At 40.6% G+C, this 23,312-nt stretch overlaps 1 protein-coding gene across 5 annotated transcripts in view; it reads left to right on the forward strand.

Moving 5' to 3' along the window:
- The first annotated feature begins 10 nt into the window (after window positions 1-10).
- RNF38 (ring finger protein 38) overlaps window positions 11-23,312 on the forward strand; it is a 124,333-nt gene continuing 101,031 nt past the window's right edge. For 4 of the 5 annotated variants that reach the window (XM_027105503.1, XM_027105505.1, XM_027105506.1 and 1 more), the window contains exon 1: window positions 16-299. In XM_027105503.1, coding sequence (XP_026961304.1) covers window positions 47-299 — 253 coding nt within the window. In that variant the 5' untranslated portion in view covers window positions 16-46. Of the gene's footprint in view, window positions 300-23,312 lie in introns of all 5 variants that reach the window. The other variant, XM_027105508.1, reaches the window with a different exon arrangement.

The following is a 23,312-nucleotide window of genomic DNA, read 5'->3' on the forward strand; positions in this document are numbered from 1 at the left end:
AAGCCGGAGTCGAGTCGCAGCCGGAGCTGCTGCTCGCGGCCCCGCCATGAGCGGAAGCGCCGCCGCCGCGGTCGCCGCCGCCGCCGCCTCAGCAGCCGCGGCCGCCGCGCACTTCCAGCCTCAGTCGTCGTCTCCCAGGCCGGGCCCCGCCGAGCTCGGGCCCCCGCGCCGTCCGCGCCCCCTGCCGCCGCCTCCCCGGCCCGAGCCCGCTGCAGCCGGCCGCCTCAGCCCTCCGGGCCACGGGCCTCTCCGGGCAGGCGCCCAGGGTGGCGGCGCCTGCGGCCGAGCGCCGGGAGCAGGTACGGGGTCCAGGAGCGGGCCAGGCGGGGAGGGGCGTGGGTTGGTCTCGGGTGTGTGTGTTGGGGGGCCGCCCAGAGGCGTGTGGTCCAGCCGCCCGGCCCCGCGGCGGGGGTGGAGCGTTGTCCGGGTCAGGTTAGTCCGGCCCCGGAGCCCCTGTGAGCCCTGTGTCTCCGCTGCGCGGAGCGGCTCACAAAGCGTTTTCCCCCCTGGTGGGTAACCCCCTCCCCTAGAGTGGGCAGGGCAGGACCTCTCTAGGTCTCCTCTGGGCGGCGGAGGAAACGGAGGTTTACAGGGGGAAGTGACTTGCCCAAGGTCACATAGCCGGCGAAAGTCGTAACCTGGCTGGGACCCAGGGTCACTATGGGCCGGCGCGGGCCCGGAGCAGGGGGCGCTGGGAGGAGGAAGAGCCCCTAGCCCCGGAGAACCGAGAGAGATTGATCGTGGAGGAGGGGGCGCTAGGCCTCGGCCCCAGGCACGCCCACCCAGCGCTTTTGGGGCTGGCTTAGGAGAAAGGATCTCTTGCAGGCTGGGACGGAGGAGAGCGGCGGCTGATTTGGGGGATTCGTGGTGTCCTGGGGAGCCGCAGGGGGAGAGACTCCTGTGAGGTTGTCCTCTCTGGGAAGAGGGCTTTCTTGAGTGAGTGGGTCAGAGCTTCAGAAAGTTCTTACTGCGGGGACCATTTGGTCTCTGCCAGGCCACCTTTCCCACCACTGCACGGACGAAACCAATCCAGCTGGAATTAATAGGTGGGAGGCCTGCCTGCTTTTGTGGAGACGCCTGTAAGGTGTCTTTTTCACGAAATGGCCCGAGTTTCGTTCCTGCCCCAAACAAGTGTATATATGGCCCTAGTAAAGACGTTTCTGCCACAGAAAGCCAAATGAGGTTTCCCCAGGTGGTCTGGACCTGTCACACTTGGGGAACCCCCAGAGAAAGCACAGCTATCCCAGGCGTGAAGGGGTAGGAAGTGAGAGAATTGGGACAGGTCACCCACCTGCCTGGCATGGAAGAGGGCCATGTACTGCATGGGATTCCCGTTTTTCTTTTGGGTGGGTTGTTTTTATTGTGGATGCATCTTGGAAAGGGACTTGGGGTTCTAGAGGCAACGAGAGAGAGTAGTGTTATAGTCAATGAAGAGGGTCCTGTGGAGTTAGAAAACAGAAGCTGTAGAATGGGGGAAAAGGAGGAAATTTAGTCATTGTGGGGGAAGGGAGATGAAAGGGAGGGGGACAGTGTCTAGTGTAGAGAAAAAGATTGGGCTGTTTTAAAGAGGGAGCCAAAGGTAATGAGCTTGAAAGGAGTCTGTTAGAGGTGGATGGTATCTTACAAGGTTGAGTAATAGGTATTGGTCTGCAATCACATCATTTTCTTTGAGTAAAGACAGTTGTAAGTACTTTTACATAATGTTTTGGGTACTCCCCATCCCCCCCATTCTCTCTCTTGTTCTAAGGCTGGGGGCCGTAGTATTGTCTTGGAAGTAAGCCTTGACAAAAGAGGGAAGGGAAAGACTAATTAGCAAATGCATTAATTAGGGCTCTTTGTCCAAGATGATTCCTTGTTTAAGTCAGCTGTTTTCTTGCTGCCCTCCCGCACCTCAGCTTTCCAGTTGTGGTGGCTGTTGGCAAGGTTCTTTGGGAAGAGCTGCCCTGATTCAGACAAGATGGGTTAAATTTTTCTTAAAAACTGAGAAAAACATATTTGACAGATATATATATATGAAAATTTACTTGTCAAAGACTTAAAATCAGGGAAGTGCAAATTGAAACATCAGTGACATGCCATTTTACACTCATCAGATTGGCAGAAATTAAATGCTGTGATAACCAAGTGTTAGTAAGGTTATGGGGAAATCACCTTTTATATACTGCTAGTGAGAATGTAAATAGATACAGTCACTCTGGAGAGTAGCATAGTGATGTCTAGCTAAAGGAGGGCAAGCAAATCCGTTCACCTAAAATGCCCATTTCTGGGTATATACTTTAAGAAATCTTTGCACACTTGTCCAAGAAAATAAGTACAGAAGAAGTACAGGAATGTTTATTGCTGCTTAAATGTCCACCAATAGGGAAATACATAAATTGTTAGATAGTCCCACACAATTGAATATTACAACACTGTGAAAAATAAACTATAGCCACATGCATTAAAATGGTTGAATCTTACAAACATAACAGGGGCTGGGGGAGTAAATAACAGAAGAATTATTAGAGAATGTTTCCACTTGCATAAAATCTGAAAACATGCAAAATAATATTGTCTGTGTCTGTGTACATATGTAGTAGTAGTATAAAAACATTCATGGTAACAACTAACACCAAATTCAGAGTAGTGGTAACCTCTCAGGAGAGTGGGTGAGGAATGGGATTGATCCAGGGGTACACAGAGGGCTTTAGTTATATCTAGTATTCTATTATTAAACCTGAATCAGATAATTGCAAATTAAGATTTGCTTATCTTGGATGTAGGGTACAGAGATATTTAAATATTTTTCGGATGTTTGAAATATTTCTCAACATGCAAAATAATTTCTTGTTTACATAGCAGAGGGTTTTTGTCCCTTAATAGTGAAACTCTAGCCACAGCATCCAGCCCAGCACAGCCTGTTAGGCATGCTGGCTGATGATCCTTTTCTCACCCCATTCTGACCCGCAAAGCCTAGTTTTGTGATGGATGACTTTTATTTTGGAACAGCTGATAGGCACGTGGAGGATTTCCCAGTCTTTCTAAACTTTCTGGTGGACCTAGGTCAGCAGTTTGAATTTTGTCAAAATATAAGTGCTCCAGGACATTCTGATCTGTCAAATGTAGGGAGGGACCCAGAAATCTGATTCTGAACATGTTCCCTAGTAGATTCTCATGCCCACTAAAGTTTGAGAACCACTGCCTTAAGGTTTCTTCTGACTCTGGGCTGTACTTCTTCTCAGCTTTGCACAGCCTAGTCCCCAGGCTGCCTTCTGTTGCCCCTCCTGCATGACTGGGACTAATTTGGACCCATGTGATATTTAGCTCTTTTGTAGGGCATAAAAGAGTGATAGGGTTGGAAGCCATTGAATGTTAAACCCTTCATAATCCAGGTTGTCTATTCCTCTTATTTTCATGCAGGTAGCTAAGGGGCCCACCACCCACCAGGGCTGTTTATCAGGTTTTATAAACTTTAACCACTTGTATCACTGTGTATGGTTTTATAGTCAGGATAGGAGCAAAAAAGTGTCTGACTGAGAAGGAAAACTAGCAAATTGGAGAAAGTAAACCCCCAAAGGTAAATGTATGTGATCATGCCTTTCTCTGCAGATGATAGTGATTGTTTGCATGTTTTAGCTTAGCACATGCGTTTGAAATTCAGCTATTTGAACCTGTAGTCAAAGATTGGGGGCTTTAGGAACAACATTATTCCTCTAGATGGAAGAGTTTCCTTTCTCTCAAATTTGCTAGTTTTCCTTCTTTGCTAGACCCTTTTTCCTCTGGTCCTAATATGTTTATGAATGAATTTATATTAACATGTGTGAGAATTTCTGGTAATGAAATTTGTGAAATGCTGTTTGTTGTTGGTGACGTTCTTCTTTTTGGAAACCTACTTTGGAGGTGCAGTTTTGCCCCAGGGCTGCTGATTAGGGTTGTATAGGTTGTTCTCAGCACTGGGTGCTTGTTTTGTTTCGCAAGTGGGAGTAGAAACCCATTTTGTGCTCCACTTACCAAGATGAACACCTTGTGTGGAAACTGTGTCCCCTTAGTGGGGGCACCCTTTTCTAATCCTCACAAAGGTGCTCTGTGAACTAGCATGGCCCTGCGGCTTTGTAACTGTTGGTCCAGCTGTTACCCGTCCATACTCACCACAGGCTCTGTGAAGAGGGCTGGTCACTGCTAGGCCTGAGACTCCAAAAGAGTTTTCTCCATGTGAGCTTTTCATGGGAAAGGGCCTACCCCTGGCTTTTCATTACCATGCTCAGTTGAACCAAAGAGTTCAGCTCAAAATTGTAAAATTTGTTATGGGTCTGGAGAAATTGTACAGAATAACAATTTGATAAATACCATTATTTATGGAAAGACAATGAGAAAGAAATCATTAAAAAGACAAAAGCATCTGGTAAGTGAAGGAGAGAAAGTAGCTACGCGCGCATTTGCTCATGCAGTCACATAGTGCTCACTTTGAGGGGGAAATACGATACTATTTTTCTCTTCCTATTTCCCCCTACACTAGTATTCCTGAATTTCTTAAGACCTCAGGCTTTTTAGCCAATTTTGAAAATATTTGCCCATTTGTATTTTCCATTAAGCGGTTGTTTACGCTTCCTGCTGTTTCATTTTTTCTTGGAGAGAGAGGAAGGGGGAGTGCTGAACCAAGGACAAGACTGGACTTCCTACTGCTTTTGCAAATAATGGCAGTGTGTTTTTTCAGAACAGTTGTCATGGAAGAGTGCTGTTCTGTGGGCTCAAGGGAGAGGTACAATTTGAAGTGGTTTCTATTGTCTTTTTTATTATTATTTTTAAACATGATTGAGGGTGATGGATAGAGGGTTCCATTGTGCTTTTGCTGCTGTCTTGAAGAAATTGTTTTTTAAAGAAAATGTATGTAAATAAAACTGAAAATGTTTAACAGAACTAGTCTTATGCCCACGCAAGGAGAATAAACAGTTCTCACCTATAAGCCTCACCCAAAGCAGTTTCAGGGTTTTTTTTCTGTTCTTGGTTTAAATGGATATTAGTGCTATTCTAGGGACTGCTTGGGACAGTTAACCATGTTGGGCAGGTGGAGGAGAATGATGGGATTATACTAGAGTTTATCAGTAGCCCCCTCCGGTCATGATATGGAAAGCTGTCACTGTATTGTCTGCTTTTGTGATAAAATATGTGTAGAAATGAGGGAGAGATTGTAAGTTTTGATATAACCATTTGACCCTGTTGAAAGAAGGGAAGAAGTGGTAAAGAGGAAGAAATACATGCATGGAAGAGAGAGCTGCAAGCAATTAAGTAGTAGAACATTTTGTAGTGCTTCTGGGATGTACCTTGAGTTGCAAGTCACCTGTCAGTATCTGTTCTGCTTCAGCACCTTTGATTTCAGTGTTTGCAGATGGTGCTCACTGATCTTTAGTTGAAGTCTGTTTTATTGTCAGACAGAGCTGGAAAGTGAGCAGTTTTGAAGTCTACACTGAAGTAGTAGGGGAGGCAAAGTAAAACAAGTATTCATTTCGTAATCACTTGTGCAACTAGAAGATGGGACTCTAATAATTTAAAAAAAGTATTTTCATTTGGCTTTTAGGCTATTTTATTTTTTTAAATTTTTAATAGATTTGTCTTCCTATGTAGATTTTTGCTGCTGCCTCTATACATGTTTGAGTGAGCACCTACTGGGTGCTGGTAATACCAGTACTAGCCACTGATTCATTGGGGTGATAGCTTCACTGTCAGAGAGTTCATTGCCTGAAGTACTGAGAACAGCACAAAGGAGTATGTTTCAGCTCCTGCTTGCTTTTCTCCCCCTTTTCATGCTCCCTTCTGTTCCCTGGCCTTTTGGGCTTGGTGGTGATCTCTCCATCTGTCAGAACAGGTCCTGTCCTTTACTCTCCTCATGGGAGGGGTGCAGAGGCTTTGTAGAACCTTTGGGCTGGACACCCACTAGTATTGAACCAGACCCGAAGGCCTCCAGAGAGGCCCCAGCTCCTCTTCTTTCGTTGCTGCCTATGTTGCCACCACCCACACTTTGCTGTGGAGCCTGGAAGGTGCCCCCCTCACCCCCAATCATACAAAGAGGCTTTGTGCTCTGAGGATGTTTTAAAGGCGGGATCACTGTAATTATAATTCCCTAAGCACAACCAAGTAATGGGGGCAGACAGGGTAAAGATGGTATCCAAGTACTTGTTGGTAGGGAGAAGTCAGGCGGGGATTAAAAGCATCTGGAGACAGTACCAAAATGGATAATGGAGCGTTGTTGGTAATGCTGACAGGAATGTGTTTAAGTGAGTACATTTCAAGGTTTTAAATTCTAATACTCGCAAGATACGTGAAGCTTTAAAAAGCACAAGACAGCCGGAACTTTTTTTTTCTAGTCTAAAACTGTAACTGAAAAGTACTTTACAGTGGGACTTCCGTGATGGTACAGTGGTTAAGAATCCGCCTGCCAATGCAGGGGACACAGGTTGGAGCCCTGGTCCAGGAAGATCCCACATGCCGCGGAGCAGCTAAGCCCGTGCGCCACAACTACTGAGCCTGTGCTCTAGAGCCCGTGAGCCACAACTACTGAGCCCACGTGCCACAACTACTGAAGCCCGTGTGCCTAGAGCCCCTGCTCCGCAACAAGAGAAGCCACCGCAATGAGAAGCACGCACACTGCAATGAAGAGTGGCCCCCAATTGCCGCAGCTGGAGAAAGCCTGCGTGCAGCAACGAAGACCCAAGACAGCCAAAAATAAATAAATAATAAATAAATTTTTTTAAAAAAGTACTTTACAAGAAAGTATGTAGAAATCCAGGCCTACTTTGTTTTATGCTTGTGTTGCCAGAATGATTGATTGCCCAAGAAAGCCAAATCATGGCATGTTCTTACTAATTTTTTTTTGTTTGTTTAAGTTTCTAAAAGTTAGCACTGACTGACATCTTGGGAAGCTGACTTCCCCCTACCACCACCAGAAAAAAATCAATGAATCTGGGGATATGTGTTTAGCCTCTTATATCAACCATCTTGTCATGATGTGCTTCTAAGATCTGTTGGCAATCAATCTTCTAGTGAACACTTTTTTTTACTATGTTAACTATTAGTATATTACTTTTACTAGTGTCTCAAATGTCTTTCTTCCTTCCTGCCTCCCTTCTTTCCTTCCTCCCTCCCTCCTTTCCTCCCTCCCTCCTTCCCTTCTTCCATTCCTTCCTTCCTTCTGCTCCCTCCCTCCCTTCCTTCCTTCTTTCTTTCCTTCCTTTCTTCCTTTCTCTCTTTCCTTCCTTCCTTCCTTTCTCTCTCTCTCTCCCTTTTTTACTGACAAATAAAATTGTATGTATTTAAAGTGTGCAGTGTGATGGTTTGATATTTGTGTACATGGCGAAATGATTACCATGGTCAGGTTAATTAATACATTCATCACCTCACATAACTACCTTTTTTCTTGGTGAGAAGCTTAAGATCTATTTTCTTAGCAAATTTCAAGTATACAGTACTGTTAACTATAGCCACCATGCTGTACATTAGAGCCTCAGAACTTACTTATCTGAAGGGTTGTGCCTTTTGACCAACATCTCATTTCCTCCACTCCCCAGGCCCTGGTAACCACCATTCTACTCTCTGTTTCCATGAGTTTGACTTTTATATTAAAAACCAAATTATTACTATTATTATCTTTTTAGATTCTACATATAAGTGACATCTTAAAGTATTTGTCTTTCTCTCTTTGGCTTATTTCACTTTACATTATGTCCTCCAGTTTCATTCATGTTGTTGCAAATGGCAGGATTTCCTTCTTTCTTCATGGCTGAATAATATTCCATTGTTTGTATATACCACAACTTCTTCATCCGCTCATTCATCAGACACTTAGGTTCTTTCTTTATCTTAGCTATTGTGAATAATGCTGCAGTGAACATGGGAGTGCAGATATCTTGAGGAAATCTGCCTTAAATTTATCATCACATAAGAACACTGGGTAGTCCATTACAAAGATATTGCCCAAATAATCCTTAAGAAGACTATCAATCTGACAGCTAAATTTTATGAGATTTAAAAATATACAAGGTTCCATTTTATCTGCTTTTAATGAAAAGTAAGGGTGATTACCCCTGTTTTAGGCAAGTATACTGCTCAGCAGTGACTTAACATTTTACCAGCTGTTACTTGGCTGCTTCATTTGTAATACATATTTCTTACAATACATATACATATAACCTCTGACTGTTTACTGCACTGCTCTGGTGGCCAGTAAAAGTAACAATAAAACATTTATTGAATGCCTACTATGTACCAGACACAGTGAGGATTTCAGATTTGATTCAGATATACAACAGTTTAGCAATAGACTCCAACAGTGTGTTACTTGACCAAACAAATTTTTGGGTTTGAGAACATCAAAATTGCATAAATAGTAGTGATATGATATAATCATTATAATTAACATTGCTAAAGCACAGATCTGATCAGGTCACAAATTTAACTGGCTGCCTTGTAAGTAAAATATTTTTTGGTTTGGCATTCAAGGCCAGCATAATTGGGTCTTCATTATTCCAGTCTCTACTATTCTTCGTGAATATTCTGCAGGGAAGTGTAATGCCCTGTTTCCATGTGTGTGTATCACTTTTTCACCTCTGTTTGTTTGATTGTTGCTTCAGCTTTAATTTTTCCTATCTTCTCCAAATCCTGCTTATTTTTGAATATCTAGATAATAGTGGTCACTTACTGTGTGCTTATTATGTGCAAGGCTCTATTCCAAGTGGTTTACCTGGATTAATTCATTTAATTTTCACTACAGTCCTCTAAGGTTGATGCTTTTATCATCTTTATTGTGCGGATGAAGAAACTGGAGCACAGAGAGGTTAAATAACTTGCTAAAGATGACGCAGCTATTAAGAGTGTTATCTAGGATATGAACCCAAGCCGTCTTATTTCAGAGTCTGTATTTTTAGCCATCATGCTTTACGTCTCACTTTATAGATAGCCTAAGCAAACATAGCAGTTAAGTTTTGGTAACAAGATTGAACATAAGCAAAGGTGACCACTGTCTTAGCCACTAGACAGAATTTGCAGTCTTCAGTTTTACCTTTGTTCCTCCTGAGAAATGCACTCCTTTTAAGTTCTCAATTTTTGTGTTAGGATTATTTAATTAAATTTCTTTTTAGTCATTCACTACTTTTTCACATAATAAGGAGTAGGAGTACCTGCATTGGAGTGGGTTCACCTCAGATCAGGCATATTTAAATTGCTTCTTGGAAAATCTCCCATGTTCTGTGATTCTGAACATTGGTCTTAACTCAGTGCTTGTTTGGTCACTTAAGCAGATACAAAACTTCTCGTAGAAAAATTTGGCCCTATTCAGAATCCCACCTTTTTGTGGATATGAGTACCTCCCTCTCTGAAATTAGTGTAAGAATGGATGTTAGACTTCTTTTTAGCCTTCTTAATTTCCATAATAAACTTTGATTTGTCACAAGCTAAAGCATAAATATATCCCTTTATTCAGTGGTATAGAATATGAATATTTCAGGCATCAGTTGGAGAGCCTGGTGCTGTGTTGATGCTGTCTGACATAGTAGATTATTTGAGGAAAATAATGTAGCATAGTGGTTCCCAAATGAACTACTTCAAACTTGGTTGGAATGCTTGTTGAAAATTCTGTCTTTAGGTGGCCCAAAGTTGGAATCTGAGATTAAATTTTCTCAAGCAGTTATAGTGTTTCTAATATTATTTCGTTTATGTTGTGGGCTTAATAGACATTGGTGGGCCATCCATTTAGAAAATGTTCTATGGGAAAATGGGATTCTAAGGTCAAAACGAGGTACAGTAGTTTTAGACTTTTGGAACATGTCCTGTTTTTGAGTTGAGCACTGCCAACTCAGTCTTTTTCTTTGTTTATGGATAGTTGGAAAAGAAAAATGAATTCTCCACCTTTCAAATTACTAAGCAATATGAGAATTAATTCATAGGAGGAAGATAGTCTTCTATTCAGGCAGGATAAAAGCTGATTAAATCCAGATAATTGAGGAATTTCCACCCATTTACTGGTTTGCATTTCTTTAAGAACCTTAGCATCAGAACACCTCTAGAGTTACAGTATGTTTGGGACTCTAATGGAAGACATTGTTGACTGTCTTTGCTGTATATGAAGAATATGAGTCATGAATTCTTGTGATCTAATTATCCAGTATTTCTATTAAAAACTATGCGTATATTAAAAACAGAAATTACTATTCCATGATATTTTTGAGCTTTAACTTTAAATAAAAGCCACCGTTGTGTGCTTAACAACAACAACAAACAATAACAGTTAAACCCAAAACCCTACAAAGGCAACAAGTCAAAAGATTTGCCTTAAAGTGAATCTGTGTTTAATTCATGAAATTATTAATGTCCATGAGATAAAACTAAAGTCAGAATTTGACTCTAGAATGTTTAGGTAATTCTGTACATATTTTGAGTCTAGCTTTTGGTAGAAGAAAATCTTTAAAAAATGAACTCTGTCTCAATTGCCATAAATGATTTTAAGAAACAATTGTGTGGGTTGGGGATAGAAATCAAACTAGTTTTACCATACCAAAATCTTTTTATAGCACTTTTGAGATGTAAACATGTTCCTTTCTTTTTTTTTATTTTCTTTTTTTTTAACATCTTTATTAGAAACATGTTTCCTTTCCAAATAGAATTGTTTGATAGAATAGTTATATTATTTTTCCTGATGCTATGTAATTAAAAACCCAAGGCCCAAATTTATCATGTCTTGATTAAAACTTTCTTTGTGTGGAAGAAAAGTTATCAAATGGAAAAGGAGCTTTAGAAATTTTGATTTTGAGATTGCTTTAAGAAGGGAGAGGCAAGTCAAGTTGGGTTTGGGCCCCACAGAATTGACTGTGCTACTTCCTGTGTCAGGAAAGCTCAGAGAGAGGGGGCTGTGCTGCCTTGGGGCGGGGCATAAGCCTGGTAGGAGCTGGAAGTGAAACTGGAAGTGCCTTAAAAAAGCAGATCGTTGTGTTAGCCCGAGTCAGGCTGGCTAAGCAGTGAGACAGTAGGATTCTCAAGCACACATGTATATGTCGTTACTTTGGCAGATTTCCTGAGAAAGTCAACATGTTTGCCTGTGACTCAGGACAGACCTGAAGACTCCGTGGAGAAAAATGAGAGAAGAGCAAAGGAAGAGGGGCTTTAGGGTGCAGGTTTTGAAAGAAAATGTCAGCCTTTCAGGGAGGCAGCAGGAAGTTAAAGGTGGAATTCTGGGGACATTTTCCCCTCCCCACAAGCTATGTAGAGGTGGAGCCTGCAGTATGGAAGTGGAGGGTAGAAACACTCGTAAATGTTGATAAAAGTATCCTTGTTAGAGCAGAAAAGGTGTATCCCTGCGCTTTGTTTTAAAATGATGGATTCCCATTACAGTATTAGTGATACAAACAGAGGTTAGCTATTCATACGTAATTTTATTATGCCTGGGGTTAACATTCAAACTAACTTATTTTAAAAGAAAAATGAGAACTTATGATATAATATTGACACCTAAGAGCGGTACATTTCCAGGGTGGTTTAAAGGTAGTTATGTGCTGTCTGTCACGCACAAAAGACAACACTGCTAACATGCTCTGCCTAACTAGGGCATGCAGTGCTGATGTTTTTCCCACAGGAGTGATAGATTTAAATTCAAAGAGGTTAAAAACCACCGCTCTTTTTGCTGGCCTTCCCCCTTCCCATCCCCAGAAGCCACTCATAATACCCTGTGTGTAGATAGGTGCGGGTAATATGGATTGTGGTTAGGTTTATGGCTCAGAGGTAGACCGGCTTCTTAACACTTCAGTTTACTTACGCATCACCCCGGGATCTAGTTAAAAAGCAGATTCCTAGCAAGGGCACAGGTGATGGAGTAGTGGCACTCAAACTTTAGCCTGCATGATAGTCACGTGGAGGGCAGGTTAAAAGGAAGGTTACTGGGCCCCACTTCCTGAGCTTTTGATTCACTGTACTAGGGTGGGGCCTTTTAAACAAATTACTAGGTGATGCTAATGCAGCGGTTGGGGGAGTGGGGGGATATTTTGAGAACCACTGAGGTAGGGTGTAAACAACCCTGAGGAGATTTAAACTGTTCCTCTTGATTTCTTGAGCATTATTTTATAACTGAACTGAAAATGGTGAGAAAAAAAGGTTGCGGAAGGTAATAGGGTGATTAATACTGTTCATGTTGAGCAAACAACGCCTCCTAAAGCAATTCTGTGTGTTTTATTGTGGTGAGTGTGTGTCTGTCTAGAAAAAAGTCAGTGACAGACCCCATCAAAATGATGATAAAAAATAAAGATGATTACTTCTGGAGAAAGATCCAGCATTATGGAGGGTGGAATTTTAGCTTTCTATGTAAGTTTTTCATTTCTAATGAAGATATTTTACTTCTATTTATGTAATTAATTTTATAAAAAGGTAAAAGAAATCTGGGCCCGCCCGGTACCTTCTATTTACTTCTCCACGCCTGTCCTTCACCCATTTCCACCTGGTTCTCTGCCCCAGGGAAAGAGTTCCCAGGTCTTCTCGTTTCTGGTTGGGTTCAGCCTTAAAAGGAGATTGAAGGGAAGAAGAATGAGGTCAGAATATTTATTCTCTCTCCACTCAGGGTAGCCGGCCTTATATTACCTGGGTTCTGGTACTCTCTGTGTCCTGTCTTTTTGGGAGCCAGAGTGATAATTGTTATGCTATAGCTAGTCCTGTTCATCCCCTGTCGTTTCTGTAGGCCTCACCTCCCAACTTTGTAATTATTACTTTTATAAATAAACCCCCTTCAGATTATTCTAATTTGAGTTTGCCATCTCTTCACTGTTGGGGTAATGACTGATGGACTCTCCATTCTTATTCCTCTCCTTACTATAATCCCAGAGGTAGTGACAGTGCTATTTAGATATGTGTATCTTTCCAGACATTTTCTATACATAGCGTGGCTGTCTAATAAACAAATAAATAAAACACAAGGGATCATATTGTACTTCCTATTCTTTACATTGTTTTTTTTTACATCATACTATATTGCGACCAGCTTTCTACATCAGTGTAATCTACCTCATTTTTAATAACTGTAATATTCCATTTTATTTGATAATGGATGTACCACAATTTAACCAGTTCCTTATATATTTAACATGATATTTTAAATCATATACTGAATTTTCATTAATACTTAGATCTGTTTCTCACTCTGTTCTATTGATCTGTCAGTATTCTGGCACCAGTATTATATGTTTTACTTATTGTAGTTTTATATGGATAAATGCTTTGTAGGGCATCTCCTTGTAGTTATTATTATTTTGAAAAAAGACTTTTGCCTTTCATTACATGCTTTTCCCCAACGTCCAGATATATATTTTTAAAAGTTTTTGTCAGGATTACTGCGAAAATCCCATTGATACAGAGATTGGAAAAGCATTAAATTTATGAGGTTGGAAATAGTTGATCTCATCGCACTGTTAACATCTGTCAATCTACTAACATGATTTCTTTCCCGTTTTCTTATAGTATGTGCCTTAGTAGAGCTTAGTAGTGCCATAGTATGTGCCTTAGTAGGGCTTTATAGTTTAATTCACATAATGTCAATTCCATAGTATTTTATGTTCTTTTTAAAAAAAATTTATTTATTTATTTATTTATTTAGGCTGTGTTGGGTCTTTGTTGCCGCACGCGGGCTTTCTCTAGTTGCGGCGAGCCGGGGCTACTCTTTGTTGCAGGGCATGGTCTTCTCACTGCAGTGGCTTCTCTTGTTGCAGAGTGTGGGCTCTAGGTGTGCAGGCTGCAGCAGTTGTGGCACTTGGGCTCAGTCGTTGTGGCTCGTGGGCTCTAGAGCGCAGGCTCAGTAGTTGTGGCGCACGGGCTTAGTTGCTCCGCGGCATGTGGGATCTTCCCGGACCAGGGCTCAAACCCGTGTACCTGCATTGGCAGGTGGATTCTTAACCACCGCACCACTAGGGAAGCCCCTCTTCTTACTTTTGACAGTGGGATGTTTTTCATCATATTTTTTGAGCTTTGCTGATGTTAGGAAAAGCTGTTGATTTTTGTATATTTATTTAAATACCTGCCAATTTCCTGAGCTCTTTCAGTCATTTTAGTAATTTTTCATAGATTTTTCTTGAGTGTTCCAGCTGGACAACTCTATTATTGGACAGTGCTGCTAATTTAGACTCCTTTTCAATATTTTCCTCTGTTATTTTTCTTTCTTATTTCATTGGCTACACTGTAACATCCAGAAAATGTCATATTCAATATTTGACTGTAGCATAATGAGGCTGCCTCAGTTGTGTTTCACTCTTCATTGTGGGGTTGACTGTGGGTCTGAAAGCTAACAAGTTAAAGAAGTAGTATTTTTATTTATTAAGTGCTTTTCTTAGAAAGAATAAGTTTGTCAAATGCCTTCTAACTCAGTTATCTACCCTTGGAGGTTATGTCTCTTTTTACTTATTTATGTGCTGAATTACATTAACCAATTTTTAGTATGGAATTATCCCTAAATTTCTGTAATGGAGCTCATAGTACTGGATTGATTTGTTAGTATTTAGGGCTTTGGTATATAATCACAAGAGAGAAGGCCTGTAAGTTTCCTTCCTTGTACCATTCTTGATATAAGGATTTTGGTAGCAAGGAAAAATAGCCTTTCGGGAGGAAGGACAGTAACCATTTCTATTTTGTTTTTTAGCTTATTCCATTCAGTTTTTGGTTTTTGGTGTGGGTATGTGTGTTGGGGGGGGTAGTCAATTTTGGCAGATTTTTTTTTTAAGAAAATTATAAATTCTTTTCCAGATTTAAAAAAAAGTATGAGTGAGTTCATTATGTTCTTTTACTTTTTAAAATTTTCTCTGTAAATGATTTTATGAACTTTCTTCATAAGCTGTATTTTGTTCTATTTTGATGAGATTAAAATCTCCCGGCCTATTTCCTCATCTGTAAAATAGGTATAATGAAAATGAGCTAATATATGTGCCAACTACATAGTAAGCAATCAAATGATTGTTGCTGTTATTTTTTTTTTAAATGATTATTTTTATTCTTGGATCTATTATTTCTATGTTTTTGTATACTGATTGAGGAATTTCTGTTCTTTATTAAATTCTGTCTGTACACCTTAAAAGATTTTTAAAATGTATACATTTATTGTCTTCTGATTATAAAAATGCACATTGCAAAAAATTCAAACATTACAGAAATATGTATCAGAGAAAATTAAGTCCCATTATCTGAATTCTTCAGAGATCAATGAGAACAGGTTTATGTGTATACTCGTGTGTGTGTGTGTGTGTGTTTTACTCTGCACGTACATATATGTGTATGTGTATAAATTTATAAAAAGTGGGACCATATTGTATATACGGTTTTGAAACTTTCTTTGTTTCCACTTTATATCTTGGATCCCTTTCCAAGTCAGTATTTATAGACCTAGTTATTCTTTGCTAAAACCTTTATTTGACATGTGATATATTTATAAAACATGCACATCTTGTAAGTTTGCCAATCAGTGAATCATCACAATGTGAACACACTTCTGTAACCAACAGTCAGGTCAAGAAATACAATATTACAGTTACCCCAGACACCTTCCATTGTGCCCCCTACCTCATTCTTTTATAAAATTTAACAGTTTTGTTGAGATATAACTCACATATCACACAGTTCACCCATACTTAGTGTACAGTTCAATGGCTTTTAGTATTTTGGTATATTCATAATTGTGCAGCCATCACTATTGTCTAATTCCAGAATCTTTTCATTGCTCAGAAAAGAAACCCTGTACCCACTGGCAGTCAGTCTCCATTTCCTCCCACCCCAAGCTTAGGAAACAAAGACCTACTTTTCTTTTTCTATAGATTTGCCTATTCTGGACCTTTTATAGTGGAATCATACAGTATACAGTCTTTTATGACTGGCTTCTTTCACTTAGCATAGTGCTTTCAGGTTCATCCATGTTGTAACATATATCAACATTTCATTCCTTTTCATGACCAAATAATACTCAGTGTATGTATATACTACATTTTATTTATTCATCTATCAATTAATGGACATTTGGGTTGCATTCACTTTTGGGCTAATATGAATAATGCTCCTGTGAACATTTGTGTACTAGATTTTGCATGGACATATGTTTACATTTCTTTAAGATACACACACACACACACACACACACACACACACACACACAAACACATACATCACCCCAGGAGTGAAATTACTGGGTGAAATTATAACTCTGTGTTTATTAACCTTTTGAGGAATTGCCAAACTGTTTTCCAAGGTGGTTGTGCCATTTCATTTTCCATTTCCACCAGCAATGTATGAGAGTCCTGATTTCTTCACATTATCATCAAAACCTGTTACTATCTGTCTTATCATAATCATCCTACTGGGGGTGCGTTGGTAGTTCATTGTGGTTTTGATTTGCATTTCCCTAGTGGCTAATAATATTGAGCATCTTTTCATGTGTTACTGATCCATGTAGATTTTAAAAAGGCTTTTAAACTTTCTCTAATTGTCAGAGGCAGAGCTAAATAGTATCTTTAGTGTCCTCATAATTTTTATACAAGCATTTCAGTACATCTATACTTCTCCACTGTTTATTTTTTCTATATAAATATAATCTATAGTTTTATTTATCTGTGTTGTTTTCCTAAATTGCATATTTTCTTTTGAGAATGATTTTTTAAATGTTTTCATGTAATTATGTAGCCAGATTTACAATAGAATTTTATTTTATTTTTTAAATTTATTATTTATTTTTGGCTGCGTTGGGTCTTTGTTGCTGCGTGTGGGCTTTCTCTAGTTGCGGCGAGCGGGGGCTACTCTTCGTTGCGGTGTGCAGGCTTCTCATTGCGGTGGCTTCACTTCTTGCAGAGCACGGGCTCTAGGTGCACGGGCTTCAGTAGTTGTGCCGCGCAGTAGTCATGGCGCGCAGGCTTAGTTGCTCCGTGGCATGTGGGATCTTCCTGGACCAGGGATCGAACCCATTTCCCCTGCATTGGCAGGTGGATTCTTAACCAATGCACCACCAGGGAAGTCCCTTTACAATAGAATTTTAAATTGTTTTGCTGTTGCCTTCCATTCTTCGCTATGCAATAAATGTAAATCAATTCATTGGGTGAGTACTGTGAATCATTTCGTTGGGTGAGTACTGTAGTTTTCAGGATCCATGTTTTCACAGATTATGTTTAAGATTACATGAGTTGATCTATATGACTTATTTAAACATTTCAAAGGTATGGTTAAGATTTTCATTTCATTGATGTAATTCAGAGCTTTGTTTGCTCTAAATTCATCAGGAGTTTCAAGGTAATATTTTCCAGTCAGTTACCCTTCCAGGGAGAACAGCCTGAGGTAGGGGGTTTGCAGAGAAAAATGATATAGTCTGTTTCTTTGTGATCAGAGAGATAAATAGGGAAACCAGATGGACAGACCGGAGAGCATGGTTCCATTATTTGGAAGAATCAACTAATCCCAGAGCATCATATCTACTTGCCTTTGTTCAAATATAATATGTATATATCTGTCTTCATATTTGTGTGATACATCAGTTCCACTATTCTATCCATGACCCCTTTTCTGAGTTATTACAAATAGTTTTTGTCCAGTGTACTTTGCCTTAGCCAAAAGTTCATATTGAAAACAGTTCATATTGAAATCTAAATGGAAATACTCCTTGAAGAGTCTATAGGGGATGGCCCACAGGATGATATTGTGAGTTTTCCAAGGCATAGGGGCTAGTATTCAATTTCATGGGCCCAGAAACTGGGCTTTTTTCTGCATGTCTACAGGTGATCAGAAGACTCATGCTGTCTAAATAACAGAAGACTTATATCCATACTGAAAGTACAAGTTTGTTAATTTGTAATGTGAAAGGGCCTTTCTAATGATTTAAATGCAACAGATAAATATGAATGTCTACTGTGTACCAGGCCTACTTACTGGGTATACAGTAGTGAACAGAAACAGGTAAAACCTCTGCTCTTATGATGAAGCTTGCATTCTGATGATGTGAGACAAACAATAATTAATAAATATATAATATGTCATAAATATGGTAAGTGCTAAGAAGATAAACAGAGTAGGTAAGGAAAGATGAGCAAAGAATGAAAGGAGCAAGTGCTATTTAAATCCATTGGCCAAAGAAGGCCTCTTTGTTGTGGTGACATTTGAACTGAGGCCTGAAGGAAGTGGGGAGTCAAACTGCAGGTGTAGAAGCCCTGAGGCTTCAAGGGGCAGGAGGGAATTCTGAGTGGCTAGAGGAGGAGAGTGGAAGGAGGTAGATAGTGACCTTCTAGGCCATTATAAAGACTTTCTTTTTGACTTTGTTCTGAGTGAGATGAGATCACTGAGCAGAGAATGTTGATATGATGTGACTTTCTTTTTAGCCAGGTCACTGGCAGCTGTGTTGATAATGGGCTGTAGAAGGGTAAGGATTGAAGGAGGAAAAGCCGTTAAGAGGCTGTTTTGGTTGAGCAGGAGATGAAGTGATTTGCCTGCTTCTTGGTTATAGCTGGGAAGTCAGCCCTCATCTACTTGACCCTTTTTTCTACTTCTGGAAACTGCTTTTGCCAAGATCAATGATGGTGAGTTGATGTGGCCTGTGGTTCAGGCCACATCTCAGTACGTGTCTTACCAGAATTCTCCATGGAATTCTCCCTCTTTCTTGAATCCTTATCTCTTGACTTATGTAATTACATAATCCTGGTTTTCCTCTCACCTTTGTGTGTACTTTTTGTTAGCCCCTTCCCCTCAATCGCTACAGGTTTGAGTTGCTCAGGGCTTGGTCCTGTACCCTCATCTCTTCTGTTTTCTCTTAATGATATCGTTTGTTCCCAAGGATCTTAAATATCATTTATATGCTGAGAATTCCCAAATTTATATTTTACAAGGAGCTCATATTTTACATGTCAAAAACTAAACTTATTATCCAGCCAAAACTGAGGGGGAACTTGTCTCCCCCGCTACCCCCCATTTTCCCCCTCAGATAATGGCATCCAGTTGCTTAAACTGGGAACCTAGGAGTCATTTCTGGCACCTTTGTTTTTCTCCCACCCCCTCCCTCTACATCCTTCACCAAGTCCTTTTCAACTCACCTCCAAAATGTATCTTGTACCCTTCCATTTCTTTCCATCGTATCCATCTCACCTTTCCCCCGAACTACCACTCTAGCCTTTCATTTGGTCATCACACTTCTCTGGCTTCCCTCCCATTTTCTCTGCACAGCAGCCAGAGAGCTTTTAAAAGACTGGGTCACATGGTTACTTAAAGCCATTCATTGGCTTCCTGTTGCATTTGAACTTACCCAGTTTTTCCTTTCCCTCTCACAAGCTGTTTTCTCTGCATAAACTTCTCATTCTGCCCTTTGAGTGCTCAGTTCCTGCTCATCCATTAGTGCTCAGCTTTCCTCTCAGGCTTTTCTTGGCTACCCTGTTAAAGGAGGTTCTACTTCTCTGCTCTCTTATTACATCCTGTTTTTTCCTTCATAGCACTTAAACACAATTTACAATTACTCATTCATGGGTTTGCATATGTGGCCCAGATACTTGTCTTGTCCTTTAGCAGAAGACTTTGGTCTTCATTGTAACTGATCACAGAGAAAGTGAATTCAGAAGAGGCTGCAAATAATTTTCCATTTTGTCTTGGGTGAGTTCCCAGAAGCCCATTCTCTGATCTTCCTTCCTTTTCTATAACCTTTTTTTTTTTTTTTTTTTTTTGCCCAAGACTGGGGAGATCTTTGACAGCTTGTGTTCAAGCCTGGGTTGACTTGTTCCTGGCTTCAGCCAGTAAGGTGTTTTGATCATTATGTTCTTCAAAACTGAACATTTATAGGATAGACCATGACCTCCCTCTTATTTGGCCAGCTCTCCTAATATTAACTTTGGTATATTATCCGAAAGTACCTCCTTCTGACCACAAGTTTGGCATTGGGAAGAATAGAAGGAATGAAGGGGACTCGGGTCCCCCTATCCTCCCCCGCCCCTTTAGAAATTGTCCTCCCTGCTAGACTGTAAGCAGCATGAGGAGTTAATGTCTCCTGTTTTCACCATCATGATGTGCCCAGGGTTTATATAGTGCCTGGCACTTAGTAGCTGCTCCGTATAGAATAAGCATAGAATGGAATTAGAGCAAAAACAGGTAGTTCATCTTGTGAGAATTTCATCTCAGTGATAAGGGGCTTGATGAAAAATCTCTTCCTCTCAGCAGTAGATGCCTCTAGTATCCAGATTTGTGTCTGTCCTCTCCTCTGGGCAGAGCTGGACATGACATGAGTGGTCTTAGAACGTGTTTCTCATTGCTTATTGCCGCCTTCAGGTGGCCCTGTGTTTGTTTGTTTGTTTGTTTTTTTCGGTACATGGGCGTCTCACTGTTGTGGCCTCTCCGGTTGCGGAGCACAGGCTCCGGACGCGCAGGCTCAGCGGCCATGGCTCACGGGCCCAGCCGCTCCGCGGCATGTGGGATCTTCCTAGACCGGGGCACAAACCCGTGTCCCCCGAATCGGCAGGCGGACTCTCAACCACTGTGCCACCAGGGAAGCCCGTGGCCGTGTGTTTCTTTATATGTTATGTGTTTATGTCACTGATTAAGCTAGTTGCTTCTCCCAGTCCATTAAGTGTTCCTGGACCTAGGAAAAACCTGTTTTCTACCACTATGTTTTACTTTACTCTCTGAATAAACCCTGTTCTTGTGGTAGGGGCTGGTGTGGGGCAGGCACTTGCACCCACACACTTTGTTGTCACTCTTTTTACATTTACTCCAGTATGTATGTGTATATGATACCTTGACTAAAGCAATAGAAATGAAAGAAAGTTCTTTTCATTTCTGCCTCTGAATTTCCTGTTTGGTTGCTTAAGTTTTAGATTAGGTTAGTTTCTTCCTACTTACGGTCACTTACGCTAGAGAAGTAAACCATCAGTTTTGCAACTAGCACAACCTATTCTTCCTTCCTTCCTATTTATTTACTAATTTATTTATTTTTAGGTGTCATTGGTTTGTAACGTTATATACATTTCATGTGTACATTATATTTCTACTAACGTGTATACTATAGTATGCTCACCACCAAAAGTTTAGTTTCCATCCATCATCATACAGTTGATCCCCTTTATCCATTTCACCCTCCACCCCGCTCTTTCCCCTCTGCTAAGAACAACCTGTTTTTAATATTCTCCACTACCTTCTTTGTTTGTCAGACACCTGCATGGAGTTGTGGAGAAGGTGTGCAGGTAATTAACTCTGTGTGCTGTGTCAGACAATTATGCTGTGCCTATAAATGGGAGAATTGGAATTTCTAATGTATTTATTGGTCATTACAGTTTTTAATTTTCAATATTGTTTTGTAGGCAGTTGATCATGATTTTAATAAACCACAAGAAAAATGTTTTTTTAATTACATTTGTGATCTTTAATTGGAGGCATTGATTTTGGCCCTGAGTATAGTTTTCAGATATTAAGAGGCATGATTTTGGTGAATGAATTGAATTTCTCTGCCTTTTAAGTTAAAAAAAGTTTTTTTTTTTTTGCATTAAGATAAAAATTTTTCCTCTGAAGTGTTGGATAGCAATAGCCTAAAAATACATAGGTGTTTATGCTGATGTTACCAATCACTGGAGAATCTTGTGTTCACAGATTTCCTGACTAAATAATAATCCTTTCTTTATTTTCTTTTGCAAGAATGCTGAAATCAGTTAAAACGCATTCTTAGCATTTTACATGGTAGAAGAAGAATATGAAAATAAAAATTTCAAAACTTAACAGACCTCTAAAGTGAACAATTATTACTGAGTGGTGGTGGAAGGAAAGGATTTCTGTGTAAGCAACATACAGTATTTAGAGTTAATGTTTTATGTGGTCTGTATGTGATGGAGTATGGAGTATGTACACATACTCTCTAATACACACACACATATATATACTTTTCCTTCCCTCCCTCCCTCCCTCCCTTCTTTTCTTCCCTCCCTCTCTCATATGCATCCAAGGTGTTAAATATAAAATAATTCTTCATTCTCAGAAAATTCTAAGGGGATTTGTGATCACACTTATAAAAACATGATAATTGATTTATTCTCACAATACTAAATATTCAAAGTACCAAATGAGGAAATATTCCATCCCCGATGTTTGACAAAGAGGTTTTATTTTTGGACAATAAAAGGAGTTAATATCTTAACACAGATTAGTAAATTTAACCCTAAGAGGTGGCAGTAGTAGTTGAGATAAAGTATTTTCAGGGTGGGCTTTTGCTGGTTCATGGATGCTGGAAGGCTCTTTACCTTAGGGACTCCCCTATCATGTCTCCACCCTTCCCCCATCTTTTTAGTGTGTGGCCACAGAGGGCAATCTTGCTTTCTTAAAAAATATCTTGGGGGGCTTCCCTGGTGGCGCAGTGGTTGAGAGTCTGCCTGCTGATGCAGGGGACATGGGTTTGTGCCCTGGTCTGGGAGGATCCCACATGCTGCGGAGCGGCTGGGCCCGTGAGCCATGGCCGCTGAGCCTGCGCGTCTGGAGCCTGTGCTCCGCAACGGGAGAGGCCACAACAGTGAGTGGCCTGCGTACCGCCAAAAAAAAAAAAATCGTGGGTTTCCGTGGTGGCACAGTGGTTAAGAATCTGCCTGCCAGTGCAGGGGACACAGGTTCGAGCACTGGTCCGGGAAGATCCCACATGCTGCGGAGCGACTAAGCCCATGTGCCACAACAGCTGAGCTTGCGCTCTAGAACCTGTAAGCCACAACTACTGAGCCCGCATGACACAGCTACTGAAGCCCACGTGCCTAGAGCCCCTGCTCCACAACAAGAGAAGCTACCACAAAGAGAAACCTGCACACAGCAACGAAGAGTATCCCCGCTCACCGCAACCAGAGAAAAGCCTGTGTGCAGCAACGAAGACCCAACGCAGCCAAAAATAAAATAAATAAAATAAAATAAATTTAAAAAAATATCTTGATGCTCTTTTGTTAAGAGACTAAATGTGGTGATAGGTTGGTGGGAAGATATAGTGGACTTAGTGTATATAGTGGATTTGTTTCCCAGTCTTATGACCAAGGAACTTTTGGTCTCTCAAGATTACCACTCTGTTGAGGTTCTGCATTCCAGAAGGGTTGGTGTGAGTAAAGAGAGCAAACCTTTGTTGTTGGGTGTTCTGCAGCCAGCAGTGAGCTAGCTGCCTTGCCTCCACGGCCTGCAAACTTTGTTTTACTGAAAGCTGTGATGCTGATCTTTTTGATGAAGCTGTAGATCTTCTCTCCTAACACATGCATCTGTGCATATACACACAGAATTTTATGTACAGTTTTTTGAGAGTTCACAGATCTCCTAAAGTCCATTGATAAATTTTTTTTTTTAGGGCTGTGGACTTCAATGTG

The sequence above is a fragment of the Aethalodelphis obliquidens genome, unplaced genomic scaffold (assembly GCF_003676395.1).
Source record: "Aethalodelphis obliquidens isolate GAN/ISIS:26980383/991018 unplaced genomic scaffold, ASM367639v1 scaffold7, whole genome shotgun sequence".
Taxonomy (NCBI): domain Eukaryota; kingdom Metazoa; phylum Chordata; class Mammalia; order Artiodactyla; family Delphinidae; genus Aethalodelphis; species Aethalodelphis obliquidens.